At 44.4% G+C, this 26532-nt stretch overlaps 1 protein-coding gene and 1 long non-coding RNA gene across 5 annotated transcripts in view; one reads left to right on the top strand and one right to left on the bottom strand.

Moving 5' to 3' along the window:
* FAM135B (family with sequence similarity 135 member B) overlaps positions 1-26532 on the top strand; it is a 144231-nt gene that overhangs the window by 53693 nt on the left and 64006 nt on the right. For all 3 annotated transcript variants that reach the window (XM_082235473.1, XM_082235474.1, XM_082235475.1), the window contains one exon: positions 12135-12214. In XM_082235473.1, the coding sequence (XP_082091599.1) occupies positions 12135-12214 (80 nt within the window). The remainder of the gene's footprint in view (positions 1-12134; positions 12215-26532) is intronic.
* On the bottom strand, positions 1306-3190 carry LOC309539639. 2 transcript variants are annotated; one of them, XR_014222897.1, is made up of 4 exons: positions 2433-3190; positions 2018-2082; positions 1656-1779; positions 1306-1396 (listed from the first exon to the last, which is right to left on the bottom strand). It is a non-coding gene; the product is annotated as an uncharacterized lncRNA (long non-coding RNA). The 2 variants fall into 2 exon arrangements; XR_014222898.1 differs by having other exon boundaries at positions 2018-2079; positions 2433-2910.

Genomic DNA, 26532 nt, shown 5'->3' with positions numbered 1-26532 from the left:
AGCAAAAGCTCGCAAAAATGAATCATGTCTTATACTGTAGCATAATCATCTCTCTGTGCATAATGTATTTTATGATGATGTCCACAAACAAGCAGGATGTTGGCTTCTAATAGAATTGGAAATGTAACCATGGCGGAAGATAGTTGCTGTCAGGTAACAAGAACAATAGTAATAACGTTGGGGACAGGAAATGTATACTCTTGAGATTATCATGCTCAGAGCATTTTACCAATCAGCAAAAAATATCTGCATGATATGATGCATGGTTTCTTTACCCCAAAAGGAGATGCTATGAAATGGTGTACAACTCATAGAATCATAGAATCATAGAGTTGGAAGAGACCACAAGGGCCATCGAGTCCAACCCCCTGCCAAGCAGGAAACACCATCAGAGCACTCCTGACATATGGTTGTCAAGCCTCTGCTTAAAGACCTCCAAAGTAGGAGACTCCACCACACTCCTTGGCAGCAAATTCCACTGTCGAACAGCTCTTACTGTCAGGAAGTTCTTCCTAATGTTTAGGTGGAATCTTCTTTCTTGTAGTTTGGATCCATTGCTCCGTGTCCGCTTCTCTGGAGCAGCAGAAAACAACCTTTCTCCCTCCTCTATGTGACATCCTTTTATATATTTGAACATGGCTATCATATCACCCCTTAACCTCCTCTTCTCCAGGCTAAACATGCCCAGCTCCCTTAGCCGTTCCTCATAAGGCATCGTTTCCAGGCCTTTGACCATTTTGGTTGCCCTCCTCTGGACACGTTCCAGTTTGTCAGTGTTCTTCTTGAATTGTGGTGCCCTCATGGTGAGCCACCAAGCCAAGCATAGCACCACCCCCTTCCCAGCCAAAAATAGCTACTGAGCAGGATTAAGAAAAAAAACACACAATTTGAGATAGCAGAGATCATGCATCTAGCACTAATAATGTCAACATTGTATAAGAAAGCTTGCAGTATCTACACTGTAGAGCAGTGTTTTTCAACCACTGTTCCATGGCACACTAGTGTCCCGTGAGATGTTGCCTGGTGTGCCGTGGGAAAAATTGAAAAAATTTAAAAGAAAAAAGTCAAATTTTCGCCCACTAGGCGGGCGCCGGACTGTGTCCACCCTATTTTCCATCCATCCTGGGTGGGGATCAGATCGGATGGGAGCGGATGAGAGCGGACAGGCGGTCCGCTCTCATCCGATTCCCCATAGAGAGCAGCGGGGCTCTGACATCTCCCTCTCCGCACACCGTGGTGGTGTGCCTCGTGATTTTTTTTCATGAAACAAGTGTGCCTTTGCCCAAAAAAGGTTGAAAAACACTGCTGTAGAGGATGGGTAGGGAAGCTGTGGTTCTCCAGATACTCTTGGTCGACTCCTACCATCATCCCTCACCATTGGTCATGGTGGCTGGGACTAGGAATGCCAGAGAACTAGAAATGGGAGCAAAAATTGATGTCTGGAATGGCAATCAATGCAGCAGTTATGAATAATAATCACTGTTGATACTTTCAGTCTGAAAATGATATGTAATTGATAATACCCACCCCCCCCAAAAAAAATGTGGTGTGTTTCATTTGCCTTTAAATGAAATCAGTGGGGTGGGATAACATAATAATAGTGTAATTTATGTAAATTAATTTCACTGCAGCAGACAGGGAGATATAAAACTTACTTTGGGGGTGGAATTGCAGTGGAACGGAAGTGGTGCTTCATGTGATGACTACAGGGTGGAATGGGGAATGATGTCTTCTTAACATCTGCACTTAGGGATGATGGGAGTTGGATTCCAACAACATCTGGAGGGGCACAAATTCCCAATTGCTGCTTTACGGTGCTGGGGTGATACGAGAAATCTGCAACAGAATCCAACTGTTACCAGCTCTCAGTGAATGCAATGAATCCTCTGCTCTTCCCTTCAGAGGAACAATTATATAATAATTGCTAAATGGTACCATAATCTGGCAACTTGGGAGAACTGGTGTCCCTGGGGACACAGTCTCAACAACGCTGCTTGCCACATTATATGATACTCACCTGTTTTATTCAATCAGATTTCTCCTTTATAGCATCTCTCCTCGTCTTGTTTTCAGTTTATGCTGCTTTTGAAAAAGATAAATTGATTTTTGGAAGTGCATTTCCAACATCTGAGCATTGATATAAAGAAGGGTGTTGGAGTCCATTGCAAGAGGAAGCTGCTGTGTTTAGATTCAGTTTTGGTTTCTCTCATTTCCTCATTTCCCCAGTCTTGAGTTCTCCACATTAGTTTGCAATTAATAAAGAAAGTTCTCATGAGAATTTGTCAGCATTTTTGTCCGCAAATTTCTCCAAGCATGCACATTCTTAGACACAATTTTGCCTATCATACACATTTTTTTGCAAAACAATTTCCCTAATAAAATCATTTTCTGTCATATTTTCACTGATACATGCATATATAGGCAAACTGTACCTTAGTATATGTATTTTTAGCTGGGGAACTGCACTGCAAAATCCAGACACATGCCAATTTTGAAGGATGCATTGTTTTTCAATTTGCTTGTTGTTTCAGGAAGTGTGAATTAGGTAAGTTCACCTTTAAAAGAAAAAGGGATCAAATTCTCCCCCCATCCCTATTCTGTGCACCACAAGGACTAATTTAGAACCCATCTTGGGGCATCCCAGTGCAAGGAGCACCCATTGAAGTTTGCTGTGCAGTTTGGAATAGGAGCAGAGTTCTTGAAGCAAACCTCACAGAGGGCCAACTCCCTCCATCCGTCACAGAAAGGCTTTCTGTAAATCACAATTGAGTCATGTTGGCAAAGGAATGTTGGAACGCCTCTCTCAGAGAGGCATCTATCACATGGTGCAACAGACGTCGTCAGTCTCCTCGGCTGTCAGTCTGGCATTTCTTGTCGGCACTAAATGTACTTTTGAAGTGTTTACTCTGCTTGCGTGGAAGGGAGAAAAATAGCCTTGGCTTGCACAATTGCCAGCATTCTGGTCAGAACAACAGGTAAACTTGGGTGAATTCCAACAATACCCTTAAGGAGATTTCAAATAGCAATTGGGCTTTTAATAAGAAATATAAAGGCTGATTTCCGAAGAATTGATGCTTTTGAATTATGGTGCTGGAGGAGACTCTTGAGAGTCCCATGGACTGCAAGAAGATCAAACCTATCCATTCTGAAGGAAATCAGCCCTGAGTGCTCACTGGAAGGAAAGATCCTGAAGCTGAGACTTCAAGACTTTGGCCACCTCATGAGAAGAGAAGACTCCCTGGAAAAGACCCTGATGCTGGGAAAGATTGAAGGCATAAGGAGAAGGGGACGACAGAGGATGAGATGGTTGGATAGTGTTCTCGAAGCTACCAACATGATTTTGACCAAACTGCGGGAGGCAGTGGAAGACAGGAGTGCCTGGCGTGCTCTGGTCCATGGGGTCACGAAGAGTTGGACACGACTAAATGACCAAACAACAACAACAACATAACTGAGCTCTAGATCTCACCTATATTGTTGAATTCTTATGATGAGAACAGAATTTCCTATATTCCCCAAAACTAACTGAATCTTTTGCTCAGAGCTTCTAGCTTCTAACTGGTTTGAGAGTTATTTATTGTTATTTATGAAATTTATATAAAGCCCTTCATCCAAAGGTCACAGGGTGGTCCACAACATAAAAACACAAACTGAGAAGACAAAATATACAATCAAACAGAAACGAACCAATAAACCCCCTTTCTGCAAACACATTAAAAGGCCGTAGACTATTTAATCAGTTCAAGGCCTGGTTATAGAGAATGTTTTTTGCCTGGGTAGGTAATGAAAGGACCCACCACCCGCTTGGGGATAAGAAAGACACATGGACACAGTATATTAGGTTAAGTGGCTAAAAAAGGCCACAACTTTATTGATTACAGCATCTGAGAGGTATTGGCTTAGGTAAACAACAGAGTGTGACTCCACCCCCTCCGGGAGGGGTGAGTCTAACAAGGGTTAACCACCAGTGGGAGGAGCCTGTTGATGCAAATACAACTGAAAGCTCCCCCTGATGTCACCGGGGGTCATGCTATGGCCCTAGCCACCAGCAAGGGCGTCAGACGGGATCCATGACCTCCGGATTCCTTTAGCGGAATACCCATAAAATGGAGGGGTAGGCGATGGTCACACCCTGCCCTCCAATACACAAACATATTCCAATGCCTAACCACCAATACCTAAAAGTTGTGATGATTTGCTACGAGGTAGGCGAAAAACCAAGTGGCCGGTGCCAATTTGCCAGTTGGATAAAAATTCCTACCAGACCCCTTGGACAATCAAGGTGACCAACCACAATGTCAAGAACCAAGCAATGAACTAAAGGGAGGGTGGGTGGGTGATCCTATGAAAACCAGCAGCGGAATGAAAGGGAAGTGCTGCCGCGGCCACATTTGAGCGGCAAAACCCCGCCCCCAAGCTTCCACCTGATTGGTTGGCTACCTGGGGGCGTGGCTTGGCAGCCAGGCCAGCTGGGCAGGGGCTGGAACGCCCCCTTCCAATGCAGGAAACAGCTCCTGCTCACAACTCCTCCCCTCTGTAAGGAGGAGAGGCTTTCTCACAGTGACCAACCGGATTTATTAAATTCCTACCCAGCCCTTCTTCCCAAAGGAGCCCAGAGGTCAACGAGACCTGAGTGCTATGGCACTCTCCTTTTGGGATTTCCCAGAGACTGGTATTCAGAGGCACCTCGCTGCCTCTTCCCACCCCTCTGCATCTGCCGCCTGAGGCAGCCACCTCCGTTTGCCTATTATTAGGGCTGGCCCTGAAGATATTTGGGAACACAAGGAAGCTTTGTTTGGAGAAAACAAAAGGAGCCTGTCTTCCTGCTCAACCCATCCCCTGCGACCAAGGCATTCACGTCTGGCTCTTGTCCGTTCCCTGGTGACAATGCCCTTTCTTCTTTGTTTTACATCCCTGCTGGGCTGGAATTGAATGTTGCTTGCTCCCTTTCCTATTACGTTTCCATTCAATCTCCAATTATATTTAATTTTATTTTATTTTTTAAAAAACACACAAATCCGCCTCTCCTCTCTTTGTCCAGCATCCCAAAGGGGAAGCAAAGGGCAGGTTACTGTAAAAATGCCAACGCAGGAGCAAATAAAAGGCAAGTCTCGCTACTGTGTTGTGCCAAGAAGGGCAGCAGCTCCTGAGGTGAGCATGAAAGGCACTTTCAAGAGAGCCTGTTCGTGTGGCTGTCAGAGAACTGCGGGGTATAAAAGGGTTCGGGCTTTCATTTTTCTTCTTCTTCTCCCCTGATGCCTGCGAGTCCACGCTCCTAAAAGCAAACTACCATTTGATCTCGAAGCTAAAAATAACCATATACAGTGTAGGAGAAGATCCAATCTGTGGTTTACCCACATCCAATTTTTAGAAGCTTAGCCTCCTATTTTAAAGCTTATTTGGACCAGGCAGGGGCTTAGAGGTTAAGCTGGTGGATTGTGCATTTTATTCCCCAAAAGCATTTTCCAGAAGGCTCAGGCTGATGCTGCGGGATGGAGCCCTGTGCAAGGAGCCTAAGGCCTAGAGCAGCTTCTGAAGTACACACTACCTATCTTTGCTGTAGTAAAAATGGGTATTTGGCCAAAGATTGTGCCCCAAACTGAAGATGTTGCAAAGAAAATAAAATTCAGTATGTTGAGAGTCACAAGATTCCATTCATTTCTTCAAAGAGTACCAAACTCTGGCTTGGATTTGCCACGGCCAGTGGCATTCTCTAGTACTACTACTACTACTACTAGTAGTAGTAGTAGTAGTAGTAGTAATAATAATAATAATAATAATAATAATAATAATAATAATTTATTTATACCATGCCCATCTGGCTGGGCTTCCCCAGCCACTCTGGGTGGCTTCCCCAAAAATATTAAAATACTGTAATACATCAAACATTAAAAGCTTCCCTAAACAGGGCTGCCTTCAGATGTCTTCTAAAGGTCTGGTAGTTGTTGTTCTCTTTGACATCTGGTGGGAGGGCGTTCCACAGGGAGGGCGCCACTACCAAGAAGGCCTCTGCCTGGTTCCCTATAACTTGGCTTCTCGCAGTGAGGAAACCACCAGAAGGCTCTCGGTGCTGGACCTCAGTGTCCAGGTAGAATGATGGGGGTGGAGATGCTCCTTCAGATATACTGGACCAAGGCCGTTTAGGGCTTTAAAGGTCAGCACCAACACTTGGAATTGTGCTCTGCCCCACCAGCCTCCGTCTGCCACTGGCCAGCTCTCTCCTTCCTGCTTTCTTGCTTCTACCAGTTCAGGGGATGGCACCGCCTGACAGCTTCTTCCTCCTCTTCAACCCCAAGAGTTGCCTTTTTAGAACTCGGCAGAAGAGAAGAGGGGCAAAACTAGAATTAGCTTGGCTGTCATTGACTCTGGCGCCACCTACTATTGGCCTCCCACCCTACCAATCCCAATGGGCAACAGCCCAACACTGACCAGAGCAAACCAAACGGAGGGCTTAGGAGTGTCATTTGGCCTAGGTCTTAAGTTTAAATGGGACCTCATTGCATTTAAACACGTGGCAGAGGAGAGGTGAGATTCACACCGACACAGTCTCCGATTTCTTGGAAAAAAACACTGGACAGGAGGGAATCCATGTAGAGGCGGGGACAGTCTCAGCAACTGAGCCATTGGGCAAGACCTATCGGGGATGAACTGCTATCCTCACCAGGCCTGACACTCCACCAAGTCTGTGCAAATCATATTCTTGCTTATAAAGGGTTAACCTCCTGGTTGCACAGTGTAGTTTACTGATGGCTTACTCCTGACATGTACAAAGCTAAAAATTACATTTGTTGTCCTGCCCATATTTATCTCTGCCAGCCCCCATCAGTGGCACATGGTCCTCAAAAGGTTGCCCTGAATGGAATGTGGCCCTTAGTCCAAAAAAACATTCCCCACACCTATTTTCAGTTAACACTATCTGATCGCCATATGCACTCGTCTGTGTTTTTTTATTGTATTTTGTCTGTTTTGGGAATCGTATTTTGTTTTGGGAATCATTTCTTTTAATCACCATTAGTTGACTTGAGTAACACCTATGCCAGCGGTTCTCAACCCGTGGGTCCCCAGATGTTGTTGGACTACAACTACCATCATCCCTGAGCTCTGGCCTTGCTTGCTAGGGGTGATGGGAGTTGTAGTTCAGCAACATCTGGGGACCCACAGGTTGAGAAAGGCTGACCTATGAATTATAAGGGAGGAGGTATGCATTGTGATACAAATGAATGCAAAAAAATTATGCATGTATCCTCAGCTCCAAACGTGGTACCCCATCACCCCGACACTTGGCCCTTCTCTTAGGGATCTGCGCTGGAGTAATCTGTCACTGGCAAGTGGCAACGCTTGCTGTCACAGTAGTAGAGTAGCAATCTGTCCGGGTGATGACACACTGTGATCACAACTGTGTTTCTCAAGGCGTCCCGCTGGATGATAAATTCTTCTGTGTCAAGGCAAAGTGCTGCTTTTGCTTTTCTGTTTCTAATGCCAGACTATTTAACACTGGGAGCCACAGATATGACAGCATCGCGAAGTGTCCTAGCTCTTCATTCAGTAAATACTATGTCGGCCAGCTGCTTAGATGTCTGCCAGCTGCTTGGTTTCCATTTGCCTATTGGCTGTCTGATCTTAACATGGAACAGATCTCTGGGTGTGAGATCCTCAAAGGTTGCTGAGTTTATGAAGTGTGTGAAGTATGAGGTTCCTGAGGTGTGTGAAGTATGAGGTTGCTGAGTTCCTGAAGTACTCTAGAGAGCCAGTGTAGTGTAGTGGTTAAGAGTGGTAGACTCGTAATCTGGGGAACCAGGTTCGCGTCTCTGCTCCTCCACATGCAGCTGCTGGGTGACCTTGGGCTAGTCACGCTTCTCTGAAGTCTCTCAGCCTCACTCACCTCACAGAGTGTTTGTTGTGGGGGAGGAAGGGAAAGGAGAATGTTAACCACTTTGAGACTCCTTAAAGGTAAAGGTAAAGGTACCCCTGCCCGAACGGGCCAGTCTTGACAGACTCTGGGGTTTGTGCGCCCATCTCACATCTAGAGGCCGGGGGCAAGCGCTGTCCGGAGACACTTCCGGGTCACGTGGCCAGCGTGACAAAGCTGCATCTGGCGAGCCAGCGCAGCACACGGAACGTCGTTTACCTTTCCGCTGGTAAGCGGTACCTATTTATCTACTTGCACCCGGGGGTGCTTTCGAACTGCTAGGTTGGCAGGCGCTGGGACCGAGCAGCGGGAGCGCACCCCGCCGCGGGGATTCGAACCGCTGACCTTTCGATCGGCAAGCCCTAGGCGCTGAGGCTTTTACCCACAGCGCCACCCGCGTCCCAATTTTGAGACTCCTTAGGGTAGTGATAAAGTGGGATATCAAATCCAATCTCCTCCTCCTCCTCCTCCTCCTCCTCCTCCTCCTCCTCCTCCTCTTCTTCTTCTTCTTCTTCTTCTTCTTCTTCTTCTTCTAGGAACTTAGCATATATAGTATTTATTTTATCATTTCAACAACCCTGTAAGATGGGATGAGAACATTCTTTAGAACTATATACCTATTGTCTGGAAGTTAACAGCAGGACAATGAAAATGGATTCCACATGCTCTAATGGTAGCCAAGAGACTCATATTGAGGAACTGGAAGAATCAAGATAAGATCTCCTTTAATAAGTGGATCGACAATATGTCAACACTCCCAACCTATGAATAGACTGCTTACAAACATATACTTTGTTTGGATAAATATGACAATATTTGGAATGAGTTTATGCAAAATGGAGTAGGCTATTAATATTTACATAAGCATTTGGATAATAATATCAAAATAATGTATGTTAGGATATTTTTTGTATATATTCATATTTTTTCTCTACATATTTTTGTGCCTTTTTATTTTTATTTTCTTCTTTTGTTTTTCTTTGTACCACTTTATTTCTTTATAATTGAAACTTCTCAATGAAATATTAACACAAAAAAGAAATAAAAAACCCTTCTGTAACTTAGGCTTGCACAGTGGTGCCCCGCAAGACGAATGCCTCGCAAGACGAAAAACTCGCTAGACGAAAGGGTTTTGCGGTTTTTGAGCTGCTTCGCAAGACGAATTTCCCTATGGGCTTGCTTCGCAAGACGAAAACGTCTTGAGTTTTTTGCAAGTTTTTTTCCTTTTTCTTAACACCGTTAATACAGTTGCGACTTGACTTCGAGGAGCAATTCATAGAACGTGGTGTGGTAGCCTTTTTTGAGGTTTTGGGGGATTTTTGAAGCTTTTCCAAAACTTTTCCGACACCGTGCTTCGCAAGACGAAAAATTCGCTAGACGAAAAAACTCGCGGAACGAATTAATTTTGTCTTGCGAGGCACCACTGTATTATCATTCCTGAGATCTGCGTGACTCAGATATGTCTTTAACCACTTTGCTACAACATATGTCTGTGACGGGTGATTTTCTTCCATGTTTATTTGGTGCTCCTCTCAAGTTAACCCCCTCCCCACAAAGCTGTCCCAGTTCTAGTGCTTTTTTTCTGTGAGGGGGGGACACAGGGGTATGCATACTCCTAAACATTTTGTAAATCTAAGTTTGGCCTTGTTGAGGGGCAGTATTTCAATATGAGTAGGAAAATGAGAGTACCCCTAAACTTTTTTTGAAAAAAGAAAAAAGGACTGTCCAGTTCTATCCTTTCTTGATGTAAGGAAGGGATGTGAAACCTATGGTCCTCGTGAAGTCAAAGACCACCTTCTGTCATTCCCAGCATGGCCAATAACAATGGAAAGGCATGAATGTCCCCATCACTGCGGTAGGCCATTAGGGTCTGATGTCACAGGATACAGAATGAGATGCTAGATGAACAACAATGGCATCTTAAGTACATTTTCTCTTGAGGAAATAGGGTGGGTGGCTTTTACATCATACTCTGGGACTAGCCAATCACTGTTGCAAATAGAAATCTTGTTGGGTATCATAAATGTATATGCGATTAAAATTGTTGGCCATCCTGGGAGTTTCATCTGCAGAGCTTTGAGTTCTAGCTGGTTTCAGCCAATGAGCTAAACCGCAGCCTACAGTGTTTAACAGATCTTCACAACTGGTGTTGGAAACTGAAATCTGATTGGCTGGCAATACTGGAGCTTGTGATTGGCTCACTTGTGGGAGTGAAACTAGAGCTCAAAGTCTCACAGTCTGTTCTTACAAAATGCAATCTTGTTCACTCTTTGTTCAAGGTTGGAAATGGTGACTCTTAGGACGACAGCAGCAAAGTGATGCCCTGACCCTGTAGATAAGTCTATAATTGGGAGGCTGTCTGCTTCTGAATGCCAGCTGATAGAAATGACAAGTAGGGAGAAAGAAGGTTGTTGTGCTAATGTCCTCTTTGTGAACTTCACATAGGCATGTAGTTGGCCTCTGTTAGAACAGGATACTGAACTAGAATGAGTCTTTGGCTTGATCCACCTGGACTCTTACGTTCTTATTTATCTTATTTTTAAATTTAAAATAAGCTGCTGGATGCAAATCTGTACCTTTAAACATTGGGCATAAAAGGGAATGTTGGCACTGTGGCTTCTAACCCAACAGAATGGAAATAATGATGCATCAAAGGTAGCCAATGTGGTTCCTGTGTCAGGTATGCTGGAGTACATTTTCCATCATGCTCCACCACTGGCCCTATTGGCACCACTGGCCCTATGGGCTGGACCTGATGGGAGTTCAGCAATATAAGTCACCCCAGTTCTCCACAGTCATCAAAAACATGAGAGAACTTTGCTGTTTGCATCTTTTCAGTAACATGAATCCCTTGTTTGTACTGGATAAATCTGTTAGGGCTGTGGATATACCCAGTGACACTGGTATTGATATTCTCTGTGTACATTTCTACCATATAAAGGGAAGACTTCTGACCTCCTGGAATGAAAAAAAGAAAGAAAAGAAGATTGGAAATCATTGGGAGTGGAATAGTTGCGCCATCCTCTCTGACCTTTAAATTCTTGGATAAAATGTGTATAGTTGACTTGACAATGTGAGCAGGCAATGCAGTCTATTCTATTTCACAGAAATGTTCTCTTTCATATTATTACGGTCTTAGCCTTGCTGCGAAGAAGAAGAAGAAGAAGAAGAAGAAGAAGAAGAAGAAGCAGCATCAGTATTACCAAGAAATATAATGGCTCTGTAAAAGCACTCCAGAGAAATTTTGCTAATCCTATCCAAACTCTTCCCTTGGATATTAGGGAAGGGTCCCAACTCAGTAGGAGAACACTTGTTTTGCATTCAGAAGTTCCAGGTTCAAAGCGCAGCATCTCTAGGTAGGGCTGGGGAGGACTGCAGCTTGGAGAGCCACTGCCAGCCAGTGTAGATGACATTGCACTAGATGGGCCAGTGTTCTTACTCTTGGGCTTGCCGATCAAATCCCCACGACGGGTTCAGCTCCCATTGCTCTGTCCCAGCTCCTGCCAACCTAGCAGTTCGAAAGCACATAAATGCAAGTAGATAAATAGGTACCACTGTGGCGGGGAGGTAAACGGCTTTTCTGTGTGCTCTGGTTTCCATCACAGTGTTCCGTTGCGCCAGAAGCGGTTTAGTCAGTGCTGGCCACATGACCTGGAAAGCTCTCTGTGGACAAACATCGGCATCCCTCGACAAGATGAGCGCTGTAACCCCATAGTCACCTTTGACTGGACTTAACCATCCAGGGGTCCTTTACCTTTACCTTTTACCAATGTCCGTTCCCCACGAGCTGTGCTTTGTATCATCACTTTATGCTTTTCGACAACTGGTCCAGATGCACCTCTTTCCCCTGGCCTTTGGTTGAGTGGACATTATCTGTCCACCTGGATTCCATGCATGCACAGCTATGGTTTTGTTTTATGGTTTTAATTGTACGGTGTACTTATTCTGTGATATTTTTGCAACCCACCGTGAAACCATTTGGTGATGAGCAGGCCACATTAAAACAAGTCCAATCTACAATAACAAACAAATAAAGCATTATAGATTTTAGCTATTGTTCTGCTTTATGGTTTTCACCTTTGTTGTAAAATTTGGTTATTGGGCAGTATAGCAGTAAGTAAATACATAAATAAGCAAGCAAAATATTTGCTTTTTCGAAGGAAGGCTGCAATTCCCTCTATAATAGTTTTCTTTTTTTTCCCTCCAAAAAAATCTCTCTCTATAGGTATTACTTGGTGCATGCAAGTCTGAAAGTCCCACCCAGGATCCCACATCGATTGCTGGCGACCATTGTTGAACAAACAGGTGAGATAAGAAAGGAGAGAGAAATGGCTTTGAATGAGGTGAGCTCAACCTGGCTTGAGGGATGGAGCCAGAAACTCAGGAGGGTGAACTGAAAGGGCCACACTGTAATGGACAAATCTGAAGTTGAGTCTAGAATAGTTCTGCAAAACCTCAAAGTGTATAGAGTCTACACAGCTGGGATGGCAGTGTGGTTACCTATTCATTTCCGTGCCCAGTTAAAAATTCTGGTAATGACTTTTAAAGAGCTAAATGGTTTAGGACAAGCTCACACCTATAGAAACCGTTTGTCTGAATCTTGAGATCAGAATCAAAGGCCGTGCCTATCAACCTACCATCTAGACCTATTAGATCACATCTTCACCATACATTTAAAGCACTATTATACCTCATTTAGGGATGCAGGTGGTGCTGTGGGTTAAACCACAGAGCCGAGGACTTGCCGATCAGAAGGTCGGCGGTTCAAATCCCCGTGACGGGGTGAGCTCCCATCGCTCGATCCCTGCTCCGGCCAACCTAGCAGTTCGAAAGCACGTCAAAGTGCAAGTAGATAAATAGGTACCGCTCCGGCAGGAAGGTAAGAAGCGGTTCTGGTTCGCCAGAAGCGGCTTAGTCATGCTGGCCACATGACCCGGAAGCTGTACGCCAGCTCCCTCAGCCAATAAAGCAAGATGAGTGCCGCAACCCCAGAGTAGGCCACGACTGGATCTAATGGTCAGGGCTCCCTTTACCTTTATCTTTATACCTCCTTTAAATAGTCATGGCTTTCCCCAAAGAATCCCGAGAACTGCAGTTTGTTAAGGGTGCTAAGAGCTGTTAGGAGACCCCATTCCCTTCACAGAGCTACAATTGCCAGAGTGGCTTAACAGCCCCACTTCCCAGGGAACTCTTTGTTTTTTAAAACAAATAAACAATTCAACAATATTTCAAATTTAGCAATCAGTCATTTCACCTATGATTTCCCCCTCCCTCCCTCCATGGTTCCCTAAAAATTTCAATTCATGCTGCATATCATAGTTACTCTACACCTTCACCTTACCTCACAAGAAAAACAAAAAGTTCACCCCCACTGCTGTTCTTACTCAAATCCTATTTGCGTTTTAACATTTTTACACTGAATTTTTTTAAGTATTCTGAAAATATTTTCCAGTCTTCTTTAAAACCAGTCTCCCCCGATCTCTGATTTTACACTCCAAACTTGCCCTTTCTACATATTCTATCAATTTCAGCTGCCATTCTTCTTTGTTGTCATGCCATTTTTGTGTCCCGCTGATTTCAATGGCATTTACTTCCAAAAAGTGAAATTATTGTGCCAGTCTTACGCATACCGTCGTGGAAACTTGTCTGGATTGCTCCCACCCACAAAATAAAAATACCATGGGAATGACAAATTCAGTTTCATTTGAGTCAGTTTCGCTGCTGTTTTAAATATGACTTACTGAAGGAGGACCATTTTTCTTCATTCTGCGAAAGATGTGTTTGATGACCCTTTTGATGCTGTCCCAACAAGTTTGCGCTGCTCGTTGCTCAGTGGAGCAGGAAAGAATCAAGACTCGGGATTGTATCAAATTGCTGTCATTAGTTCCAATAACGCTCGAGGAAGCAATTTCTGCCTCCATCAACTGGAAGCAAATTTACTGCCTTTTGGAGTACAAGAGAGGGGACAGACCTTTTTATTTTCCATTGAATGCCATATGATTATTATTTTTTAATGCTGTAATGAACCTGCGTGAATAATATCCAGGATTTTACAGGTTAATGTTTTATAAGGCACAAATACCAATGTATTACGTGAATCTGGCAGGTCCCATTTTGGAAATGGATTGCTGTAGTTCTGCTGGCACCAACAGTTATCCCAAACAGACCTTCTATCTGGTTCGGGCTCTCCAATTCGCTTTCTGTCAAGAAAAGAATGATTAGCTGCTGGGTGTACAAACTCTTTAATGCAACCTAGCTAGGGGCTTAAGAATGAGGAAATGTATCCACAGGCACATCCCTTTGGGAAGCAAATGATAGCATATCCACTTGAGTGTAGAACAGGGGTCAGCAAATTTTTCAGCAGGGGGCCGGTGCACTGTCCCTCAGACCTTGTGGGGGGCCGGACTATATTTGGAAAAATATATATGAATTAATTCCTATGCCCCACAAATTCGCCTTCTCAATCCTGCTCACAGACGAATCAGCGTGTTTTTACATGAGTATAATGTGTCCTTTTATTTAAAATGTATCTCTGGGTTATTTGTGGGGCCTGCCTGGTGTTTTTACATGAGTAGAATGTGTGCTTTTATTTAAAATGCATCTCTGGGTTATTTGTGGGGCATAGGAATTTGTTCATATTTTTTTTCAAAATATAGTCCGGCCTCCCACAAGGTCTGAGGGACGGTGGACCGGCCCACAGCTGAAAAAGGTTGCCGACCCCTGGAATAGAGTGTTGCTATTACTTCCCTTGATCTGGATGGTATACTTCTGTTAATGCAGCCTAGAAGAGCATAATGTTTCTGTTTCTTTTTCTTTTTTTGCTGCTGCATGACACTGTTGATTCATGTTAAACTTGTGGTCATCAAGATCCTTTTCACATGTACTGCTAAACAGCCGGAACTTGAAGAACACAGACATACCCTTAGCTCACAGGAAGGGAGAATTCCAATTATACACAACAGCCTTATTATTATTATTATTATTATTATTATTATTATTATTATTATTATTTTGATCACTTTAGTTTAGAAGAGTAGCCTCCATAGCTTACTATTCTGGTGCCAGATAGAGTTGCAGATTGGGCTTCCTATCCATTTATATCTGACTGCATCCCATTCCAGTAACCTTGAAAAATGAACTTGGGTTTATGAAAATAACAGCGATAAGTGGCTACATTTTATATTACTCACTTCCATGTGAGGAAATTAATAGGGATATCTTACTTTCCCATCGTCCGTAATGGAATAGTGTTAGAGAGGCAGTTAGCTATCGCTCTTTCCAATGGGCTAATTGGAAATGTCAAAAGGCGAGGCTGAGTTGAAGGATTGATTATAGAGCCATGCAACTTTTCGGCAGGAGTTATACTTTGAGAATAATAATAATAATAATAAATTTTATTTATATCCCGCCCTCCCCAGCCGAAGCCGGGCTCAGGGCGGCTAACAACAATAAAAGTAGTTCAACATTCTAAAACATTCATTATAACATTAATTAAATCAAATTAAAATCAAATTAATGGCAACCATCAAGCAAATTTTTGTGCAGATTGCCAGAGGAGGGGGTCAGGCTGCGCCCTGACAAAAGGCCTGGTGGAACAGCTCTGTCTTGCAGGCCCTGCGGAAGGATGCCAGGTCCTGCAGGGCTCTAGTCTCTTGTGACAGAGCGTTCCACCAGATTGGAGCCGCGGCCGAGAAGGCCCTGGCTCTAGTTGAGGCCAGCCTAACCTCTCTGAAGAGAGAAGAAAGGGATGAAGAACAGAGTCTCTAATCACAATGACAGGAAGCGGCAGACATGCCTTAACATGCCAATCTTAAAGCTCAGAGTAAGTTTAGAGTAAAATACAGCCCAGGAAACTGAGTGAAGTCCATTGGCATAAATATTAGGAGCTAACTCCTAGGGGTGGAAGTCCCTTCGCCTCCCCCAATAAAATATTGAAGTGGCCCGGGGGTCCCCAAAACTGATGGGCATTGCCATTCAAATGGTATGTGTGCTGCGTCTTGTGATCGATTATACAGGGCTGGCTTTACCTCCCCCCCCCCAATATTTTATTCAAGTTGGCACCCCTGGCATGTGTGGTGAGAGCCAGTGTGGTGTAGTGGTTAAGAGTGATAGACTCGTAATCTGGGGAACCGGGTTCGCGTCTCCGTTCCTCCACATGCAGCTGCTGGGTGACCTTGGGCCAGTAACACTTCTGTGAAGTCTCTCAGCCTCACTCACCTCACAGAGTGTTTATTGTGGGGGAGGAAGGGAAAGGAGAATGTTAGCCGCTTTGAGACTCCTTAGGGTAGTGATAAAGCAGGATATCAAATTCAAACTCTTCTTCTTCCTGGCATGACCAGGGGCAAAAAGGGGTGTTGCAATAGAAGTGACTTTTACCTCTGTACAGTAGGCCACGTCCCAGCCCTGCAACAACTGGAGGTCACTGCAGACATTGTCCTCCACCCAACACAAGCAAGCAAGAGGTATTCCAAGGCACTTAGGGAGGATGCAGAACGGGGCAGTGGGGTGTGGCCTCAGGAAAGAGGGTGTGGTCTGGGAATGAGGTGTAGGGGAAGTCCCATATAAGCCAGCCTGGAGGGTCATATTTGGCCTGGGGTTCTCCACCCCTGCTGCACATGGTAGCTCACCAGCATATGTGTGTGTGTGTGTGTGTGTGTGTGTGTGTGTGTCCTGGATTTTATGACTTCAGAAACCCTTGGCAGCTATCTGGCAATGCACACTACTGATATGCATTCTGCATTATAGGTCAATTCACACAGGTGCTCTTACAAGGTGCTCTTACAAGCTTCATTTCCCAGCCCTGGTAACTGCAGAAGACAATAGAGTGGGGAATAACTGCTTGCTTCAAGCTCTCCCATGTTGTGTGTTCAGACCCTGAAACCTCCCCCCCCCCTAAATAAATTCACACATGACTCAAATTTTGACTCAAATTTTTGGTTTGGTTTTTGGCAGAATTTAGGCCACAACTTTATTGATTACAGAAAGTGACTGGTTGCATAGACTCTGGTTCGACTAGCTCCCTGCACCGTTGCAGGTAGCGCAAACCCAGGGCACCAGCATAGGTCAGCCTAGGGTGAATACCTGAAGAAGCAGAAAGCCAGGAGCAGGCTATCTCCTCCACCCAAATGCCCCCCTGGACTCAGGCACAGGCACAACCCCCTCTCAGGGGTTGACCAAACATCGAGTCCCTGGATTCCTTTAACGGAATACCCTTCACATAGGGATGGCGGGAGCATTCTCCCATCCCTATCACCTGAACCAGAGCCTATCCGCAACCTTACAAGTTGTGACGAATTGCTACGTGGCAGGCGAAACCCAAATTGCAACAGCCAATCAGCCAAGTGGGGAAAATTCCTGCCATGCCCCTGTCCCAATGACAGATGACACATGACGGAATAGCAAGGTCAAGCGAAAAGCCCTAAAAGTAGGGACAGGTGGTTGGGTGTTCCGAATGCATTCACTGAAAGAGGAAGCTCTGGGTCATGTGCATTGGTATAAATTCATCCCTCGAACCTTTCGGACTGCGTCCCATTGGCCTGATTGCACCCAGCTACGAGGGACCTACCAATCAGGTGTTGTGGCTGACCAACAGTACCCACCCACAATACAGGGTGTCAGTTTTCCAGGTCTCACCGCAATACATGCCCTCTTTAAGGGAGGACCTGATTTGTCATTGTTTTTTCAAGTTTGTGTGCCTAGGCAAAGTAACTGTGGAACTGCATTCTTTAAAATAGTAGCATCCTGTGGGTGAATGCCCCTTGGGAGCAAAGGAGGGTTTCAAATCATGCATGCCTTGGTAGTGTGGAATGTTTGTTTTTAGCTCAAACAGATTAGACTTTGTTAAAGGTCAGGAACTGACAGGGCTCATGAATTACAAGACAAGCTATGATCCTTCGTTATATGGTCCATTTGCTACATCCTTGCAGAGCTTCAAATAAGCAGAGCAGCGTGACTTAGGCCACCTTCACGTCACACAGTTAAAGAACCCTTTAAACAATCATGGCTTCCCCCAAATAATTCTGGGAGCTATAGCTTTTTATGGGTGCTGAGAGTTGTTAGGAGTGAGACTGCAAGCTTCCCCAGAGGGCTGTGGGGCTGTGGGAAGGCAGAGGCACTGGACATTAGCTGTCTGCCAAGCAGTGAGTAACAGCGGGAACTGAAAATGCATGAGGTTCCCTGTCTGCCAAAGCTATGAATGAAATCCTCAACACAAATCTCCCTGGAGTCAGAGCTGGATTTAGGGGAGTGCGACCAGTTTGATGGGTCATGGATCACCGCCTTGTTGTGGCGAAGGGGCTTGAATAAGAAGCTATGAGCTATGCTGTGCAGGGCCACCCAAGACGGACAGGTCATAGCTGAGAGTTTAGACTAAATGTGATCCACCTGGAGAAGGAACTGGCAAACCACTCCAGTATTTTGCCAAGAAAACTCCATGGACATAAAAAAGGAGAAGCTTTGAGAAGAAAGTGAGAGTTTTCAAGGCATGCGCTGGTTCATGGGATCACGGAGAGTCGAACACGACTAAACAACAACAGTGGCTGTTTTGATTCCACTGGCTGCAGAGCCTTAGGAGTGCCGCAACTATGTTATGGTTGCCATATTTCTGGAAGTAAAATTCCGGACAGTTGTTTAGCTTTTTCCTTTTTCCTTTTCTTTTAGGAAAAACAAAGTTGTTAAAGCAATCAGCCACAAAATCCTGGACATTTTCTGAAATCCCCCCGGCCGCTATTTTTGCTGGTTAAATTCTGTATGGCAACCCTAAATTATGTTGTAGAATGGAAGGCAAGTGGCGGGAGGCACCAAATTTTGGTGTCACACAGGACCCCAAGCTCTGCTACTGTGGATGATATTGTCAAGTTATCTGAATGCACATTCATGTTTGTTTTCCTTCTTTGCAAGATATCAAACCCTGCTTTAGCCCAGATGTGCATAGCGAATCATGTACTTCGCTAGGTTATGATCTGAAATAATTATGTGCACTGATAGCGTGTGAGCATTAATAGCCTTAGCGTGAACCTTTGGTGTTAACACTTGCCATTGGGTGAGTGTGTAGTCACGCTTTTAAAGATGCCACAGGATGCAATGTGATAAAGCTCCCCATTTTCGAATGTGTAAAGGCTTTCTCCATCACATGGGTTAAATGCCACATAGGCAGATTTTACCAGCTAGCTTTCTGAGTAAGTATTTTCATGAAGGTTAAAGACTGGCTGCATTTACATTCTCAATCCCATGGGGAAGGCACTAGGGCTATACTGAAATGTAATTAGAAGTAACTGAAAAAGAACAATGGCTGTGTGTGTGTGTGTGTGTGTGTGTGTGTGTGTGTACAGTAGCATATGTTCTTACCTGTTCCTGCTATCAAGAGGAGCTTAGGTGGGAAAGTTGTCATTTCATCACTTGCCTTTAATTAGGTTTTATTTAAGGAAAGCATATTGGCCCAAAATATGTACAGAAGCTAGGTAAACATCACCATCTGCTTGTGACCTCCTGTCTCCCTCAGCAACACACACACACCACTTTGCAGGCAGTTACTGGTGACATTGCAGTAGGAGCTCAAACTTGCAGCTCAGAAGGAGATCGCTTTCTTTGCATCCATAACAGGCCATGGCAGAGTCCTAGCATGACTAGGTAAGGGCTTTTAGCCAGGGCTCAGTTGAACACAGCATTCTTTTTGCACATCCGTCAGTATGTGCAAATCTGACCCTTCTCACACTACCCTGGAAGCAGAGGACGGAGCAACAGTTCAATTACCTGTTGTGCTGAGCTTAAGATTCAAATGTTAAAACTTCTGGGTATCCCCCCCCTTCAAAAAAGGCTGTCAGGAGATAGCAGGGCCTTCTTGGTAGTGGCGCCCTCCCTGTAGAACCCCTTCCTTCCAGATGTAAGGAGATAAAGAAATACACAACTTTTAGAAGACATCTGAAGACAGGCCTGTATAGCGAAGTTTTTAATGTCTGATGTTTTATTATGTTTTTATATATGCAGTAAGCCACCCAGACTGGCTCGGAAAATCTAGCCAGATGGGTGGCATATAAATAAGATGATGGTGATGATGAAGATGATGATCTTAGGAAGAGCTACTGCTTGTTCTCCTCCAAAAAGGACTTGTAATCACAGTTGCCACCCAGATGCCTGTGGGAAACCCACAAACGGAACCTGAACGCAGGAATACCCTCCCCTTTTGTGGTTTCCAGAAACTCATATTTGAAAGCAGTAGAGAACCTGTCCAAGTGACACTGACACCAAAACCCCACACATAAACTAAAGCAAAATAATTCAAGTTTTACCACCCCACCCCCTTTCCCCTCCTTCTTCCACAAACTTATACTGTAGGCAACACCAGTGGGGTTTTTTTCCCCTGGGGGTACGCATACCCCTAAACATTTTTTGAATCTAAGTTTGGCGTTATTGAGGGGCAGTATTTCAATATGAGTAGGAAAATGAGAGTACCCCTAAACATTTTTTTAGGGGGGGAAACCCCACTGGGCAACACTCATGTCTCACATCGAATGTAACTGAGCTATAGAAAAGACTGTGACCTGAAAAAGAGACAATGCAAAGAAAAACTTTACTGCCCTTGACTGTGGAGGCAGAGCATAGTCAAAAAAGGCTAGTAGCTGTTGAACTTGTCCCATCATCATTTAAAACCATCTGATCAATGTAATAAAAAGGAACAGTAATATTATTTAATAATAACTGGAGGTTCACAAAAGCCCAGCCTTTTGCGTGCTGAGACCCAGAAACCTCCCCCCTAAATAAATTCACACAACTCAAATTTTCGGTTTTGGTTTTTGGCAGAATTTAGGCCACAACTTTATTGATTACAGAAAGTGACTGGTTGCATAGGCTCTGGTTCGATTAGCTCCCTGCCATGCAGCTAGCGCTGACCCAGGGTTCCAGCATAGGTCAGCCAAGGGTGAACACCTGGATAAGCGGAAAGCCGGGAACAGGCTAACTCCGCCACCCAAATGTCCCCCTGGACTCAGGCACGGGCATAACCCCCTCTCAGTGGTTGACCAAACCATCGAGTCCTGGATTCCTTTATCAGAATACCCTTCACATAGGGATAGTGAGAGCGTTCTCCCATCCCTATCACCTGAACCAGAGCCTATCCACAATCTTACAAGTTGTGATGATTTGCTACGTGGCAGGCGAAACCCAAATGGCAACAGCCAGACAACCAAGTGGGGAAAATTCCTGCCGTGCCCCTGTCTCAACAACAGACGACACACAACGGCATAGCAGGGTCAATCACAAAGCCCTAAAAGTAGGGAGAGGTGGGTGGGTGTTCAGAATGCACAAGCCAAAAGAGGAAGCTCTGGGTCACATGCATGGGCATAAATTGGTCCCTCAAACTGTTTGGATTGCAACCCATTGGCCAGATTGCACCCAGCTTCGAGGGAGCTACCAATCAGGTGTTGTGGCTGACCAGTAGTACCCACCCACAACACAGGGTGTCAGTTTTCCAGGTCTCACCACAATACGTGCCCTCTTTAAGGTAGGACCCGATTTAGGGGCATGTGTGTCAACTTCTGGGGTGCTATTCCATGGCAACGCCTAACTGCATCATTTCTGATCCCACCAGGTCACATTTGAGCAAAAGCCACTGCCAGACCCTCTCTCTCTTCTAGTAACATTTTGTACAGCAGGATTAGAAACAGAAAAGCACACACCTGCCGAAAGTGAAGGCAACGCTCACAGGGGCCCCATTGCAATGCTAGCCACGTCTATCAATCTGAGCATTGCTTTCTTCCTGCCTTCTCAGGCAGGAGGTTTTTAATTAAGGGAAAGCTCTGCAGGGTCTAGTATCTCAATCTGCTTGCATATGACTGGCATTGTCTTGCGGTTGTTTTTAATCGTTGGGGGGTGTGGAGGTTCAGGAAGGCCCTCATGTTTTCGAGTCACCATCGCTGCTGTGAAAAAAAGGAAGAGCCAGGGGACCGAAGTGTGTGATGGTGTGTGTGTGTGTGTGTGCTTGCTGTTTTTCTTCTGTTGCTGTGTTTTTCCATTAGTGGTAAATGGCTTGCCACTTTCTTCATTCACAGACCATCTGAAGCTTGGGAGGGAAGGGGGCTGTTGCTGCTGCTTATGGGTGCAGCAAAAGCAAGTGGGGAGGGCAAAGACAGAGAATCCCACTCTTCCTGCTTGGTTTCTGGAAATATGGGTTATACGGAGATGTCAGAGGGCTGCTGATAGGATTCCTGTTTCTTGAACTGAAACCATGTGGCATCAGTGAAGGTTCAGGAGGAATCTGGAAGGGTCTAGTGCAGTGGTGGCGAACCTATGGCACATGTGCCAGAGTGATCACTCAGAGACCTCTCCCCCCCATGCCAGTGCAGGCATGAAATGCTCCCTAGATTGTGCTCCACCCGCAGCGGCTTGGGGGGGGGGAGTTGCATGTCGCCTCATGCCTCTGTGAACAGCAAAGGTTTCATAGAGCGCACATTGGAGGGAGTTGCTGTTGGTGAGCTGGAGACACATGTTTGCTGTGCTGACATGAGTGAGTGCAACTGTTTTTATCTGAGTTAGTTATTTTCTGCAAGAAGCTCCAGATCCCTGCGCAATCTGACCCCAAAAAGCTTGACAACTTTGTGCAATCCTCCCCCCCAAAAGCTCAACAATGCAGGCCGAAATATTGGGAAATAATAGAAAACATTGGAGGTAATTGGAGGTTGCAGAGCTTTGAAAAATTAAAGGATAAGGTGCAAAATTGGCTACATTATGCCCAAATTAATGAGGTTTTTAAGCTTGATAAAAAAATAGGATTCCAGGTGGAAAAATCGAAACTTGAGACAGAGTTGTTAGAACCAAAGACCAAGGTAATATCGAGAATGTACAACTTGCTGCTTAAATGGAACACTCAGGATGAGACAGTTAAATCAGCCATGATAAAATGGGCTCAAGACATTGGTTACAATATTATGTCTGAGGACTGGGAAAGGTTATGGACCACCGGTATGAAGTTTACGGCATGTAATGCCTTGAAAGAAAACATTATGAAAATGGTATACAGGTGGTACATGACCCCAGTCAAGCTCGCTAAGATATACCATTTGTCTGATAATAAATGTTGGAAATGCAAGGAGGCTGAAGGGACATTCTTTCACCTCTGGTGGACTTGTCCAAGATTGAAGGCCTTTTGGGAAATGATCTATAACGAGTTAAAAAAGGTGTTTAAGTACACCTTTCCCAAGAAACCAGAGGCCTTCCTTCTGGGCATTGTCGGCCAGAAGGTGTTAAAAAAGGATAGAACTTTTTTTATGTATGCTACAACTGCAGCAAGAATTCTTATCGCCAAACATTGGAAGACCCAAGATTTGCCCACACTGGAGGAGTGGCAGACGCAATTGATGAACTACATGGAACTGGCCGAGATGACTGCAAGAATCCGAGACCTGGGAGAAGAGGCAATGGAGGAGGACTGGAAAAAATTTAAAGACTATTTGCAAAAGTATTATAAGTTGTATGAAACATAAGACGTCGTATGATTTGGAACGTTAGCCCCAGCAATGAAATTTAATTATCTATGAAATTGCTAACATTTGTGAAAGAATCAAAGTTTAAATGGGTAAAAATGATATTTTTAGAGTAAATGGAGAATAAGAGATCTAAACTTAAATTGCAACTGAAAATATAAAGAAACACACGAAATAAGGGTATAATTTGCTGATGACTTTATTATCAAGAATGCATTATGCGGGAGATGTGGGGAAGTCCAATGGAAATTTGAAATAAGCTATTGAAATGGATGTGATTTTCTGTTTTTTTTCCTTTTTTTCTTCTATTCTGCTTTTTCTTTCTGTTTTTTTTGTAATTTGGAAAAATGTAATAAAAATTATTATAAAAAAAACAAAACAAAACAAAAGCTCAACAATGCAGATAGAAACAGTAAATTGCCATGTTGGCACTTTGCAATAAATAAGTGGGTTTGGGGTTGCAGTTTGGGCACTCGGTCTCTAAAAGTTTTGCCACCACTGGTCTGGTGGATGGGGGTCTGAGCAGGCCCAGGAGCAGAGCTAAAGCAGGTTTCGATTGACCTGAGGGCCTAGCCTAGCCAAAGACATGTTTTGGTGTTAGCTTAATGAACCATACTTAGACCGTTACCTCACCAGGAAGCTAGCCTGGCTACTCCAGGAATCTGAAAGCTTGCTTGGATTTTTACACTTGTTGAATCCAGAAATTAGAAGGATCTAGCAATTAGAAGCCTTACTCCCCAGCAAAAAAACCTCATAGCAGTATTTACTCATTGATGAGATCAAGGAACATTCCATGGGGAAGTTGTGCTCAAGCCTCGAGACACACAAGAGTATACCAAAGTGAGCATTGCACTTGTGTGCAAGTTTTTGCATCTGATCAGCTCAGGTTTAGCAAAATTTGTCTAAATTAACTAGTATACACCCACTGACTTGCAAGATCATTGAAATACATGGGTACATGTTGTTGTTTAGTTGTTTAGTCCTGTCCGACTATTCGTGACCCCATGGACTAGAGCATGCCAGGCACTTCTGTCTTCCACTGCCTCCCGCAGTTTGGTCAAACTCATGCTGGTAGCTTCAAGAACACTGTCCCACCATCTCATCCTCTGTCATCCCCTTCTCCTTGTGCCCTCCATCTTTCCCAACATCAGGGTCTTTTCCAGGGAGTCTTCTCTTCTCATGAGGTGGCCAAAGGATTGGAGCCTCAGCTTCATGATCAGTCATATTTAAGAGTTTGCTATGTCTGCCATTTGATGAAAAGAATGAAAGGCATCTGAACTTTTAATGTATCAATCAAATCAAATGTTTAAAGGCTTTAAAAAAAAATAGAGAAACATAATCTTGACCTATTACAATGCTGTTCTGCCTTAGAAGAGGTGGTCCTTCCTGTACAATGGAGAAGATGAGATGTCTGTTCTAAAACAGCAGCAGTCTGTTATTTTTATTACAGGGTGGGGTATTTTATTATTATTATTATTATTATTATTATTATTATTATTATTATTATTATTATTTTGCAGGGCAGGGAGATTATTCCTAATTATTTTAACTAAACAAACAGTGCTGCCCAGATTTATTGGGGTTGAGTTTTAATGAATCAAAAGTTTTAAAATTAATTAAGCTGATTTATCAACGCAAAGTTGCAGGCCTAGAATTAATGCAGCAATTAACTTACATGCAGAGAGCTCTGCAAGGCATTCAGTCTGACCTCTGTGGAAGTCCAGGCTTGAGAATTAATTCTGCAATTAATTAATTGGCAACAAGCATCACTTTGATCTTGCAGCCCATGTTTTTGGAAGGTTCATCGGAATTAGCATGCAGAGAAAGCATCCCACACAATGCCAGTATTCTCCCCGAGCAAGCTGGGGTCAAGGTCGGCTTACTACAATGACGTATATTGCTTTAAAAGCCTTGATGAAAGGTACCGGCAAAGAAGTAAAAACACCATAGCAGGGATCCCTCCCATTAAACATGTCTGGAAGCATCTCTCTGACAGCTGTATGCTAGCTCTGTTCTGGTTTGCAATAATCTCTCCTACACTGATTTAAAGCATAGAGAGCCTTTGTCATAAAGGTTTACCAGAAGCTTTAACTAAGAAAAAGGGTTTTGTGGCAGTATAAGGGTGGCGCTGTGGGTTAAACCACAGAGCCTAGGACTTGCCGATCAGAAGGTCGGCGGTTCGAATCCCTGCAACGGGGTGAGCTCCCGTTGCTCGGTCCCTGCTCCTGCCAACCTAGCAGTTTGAAAGCATGTCAAAGTGCAAGTAGATAAATAGGTTCCGCTCCGGCGGGAAGGTAAACAGCGTTTCTGTGCGCTGCTCTGGTTCTCCAGAAGCGGCTTAGTCATGCTGGCCACATGACCCGGAAGTTGTACACCGGCTCCCTCGGCCAGTAAAGCGAGATGAGTGCTGCAACCCCAGAGTCGGTCACAACTGGGAGCTAATGGTCAGGGGTCCCTTTACCTTTAAGGAACAACAGAGTTATGGTGACATATTTTGTGGGCTAGAGTCCACCTCATCAATTGCACTGGGGGCTGATGACGCATTTTAGTCCATGAGCACATACACCTTCGTAAGAGTCCTCAGGTCAAAAGCCCATCTAGTCTAGCATCTTCTCACAGTGACTAGCCAAAGCCCATAGGAAGCTGTAGACAGCACTTGACTGCAAACAGGCTTCTCCCCTCCTCTACTTTCTAGCAGCTGGTATTCAGAGAAAGCCGACGAAGAACATAGACTTCATGACTAGTAGCCATTGATGTCCTTGTCTGCCATACATTTAATTAACCTTATTCCAAAGTCATCCAAGTTGGTGGCTGTCTTCTGAGTGCAAAGTGTCATAAACATTTCCACAAACTATAAATGTGTTGGTCTTGGAATGTGCCACAAGACTCTTTTGTGCTGCAAAATAGTACCAAAGATACGGAAATGAAGTGGTGGTGAAACCAGCACATCCTGGTCCTACAATATTGGTATCTTTCCACCTCTGCCTGGAGATGTTGAAGACTGAAGCTGTGACATTTGAACTATGGCCTTCTGGAAAATAGAGACCCTTGGAGGACATGCATTATCTTGGCTGGCCCCTGTATAAATAATGTCTCTGATATGCTACCAATTATGCACCACTGGGGATCCTAGCAAAGGTATATTTG

This window comes from Podarcis vaucheri (genome assembly GCF_965113315.1).
Source record: "Podarcis vaucheri genome assembly, chromosome: 8".
Lineage (NCBI taxonomy): Eukaryota > Metazoa > Chordata > Lepidosauria > Squamata > Lacertidae > Podarcis > Podarcis vaucheri.
This window is presented reverse-complemented; position numbering and strand designations above follow the sequence as displayed.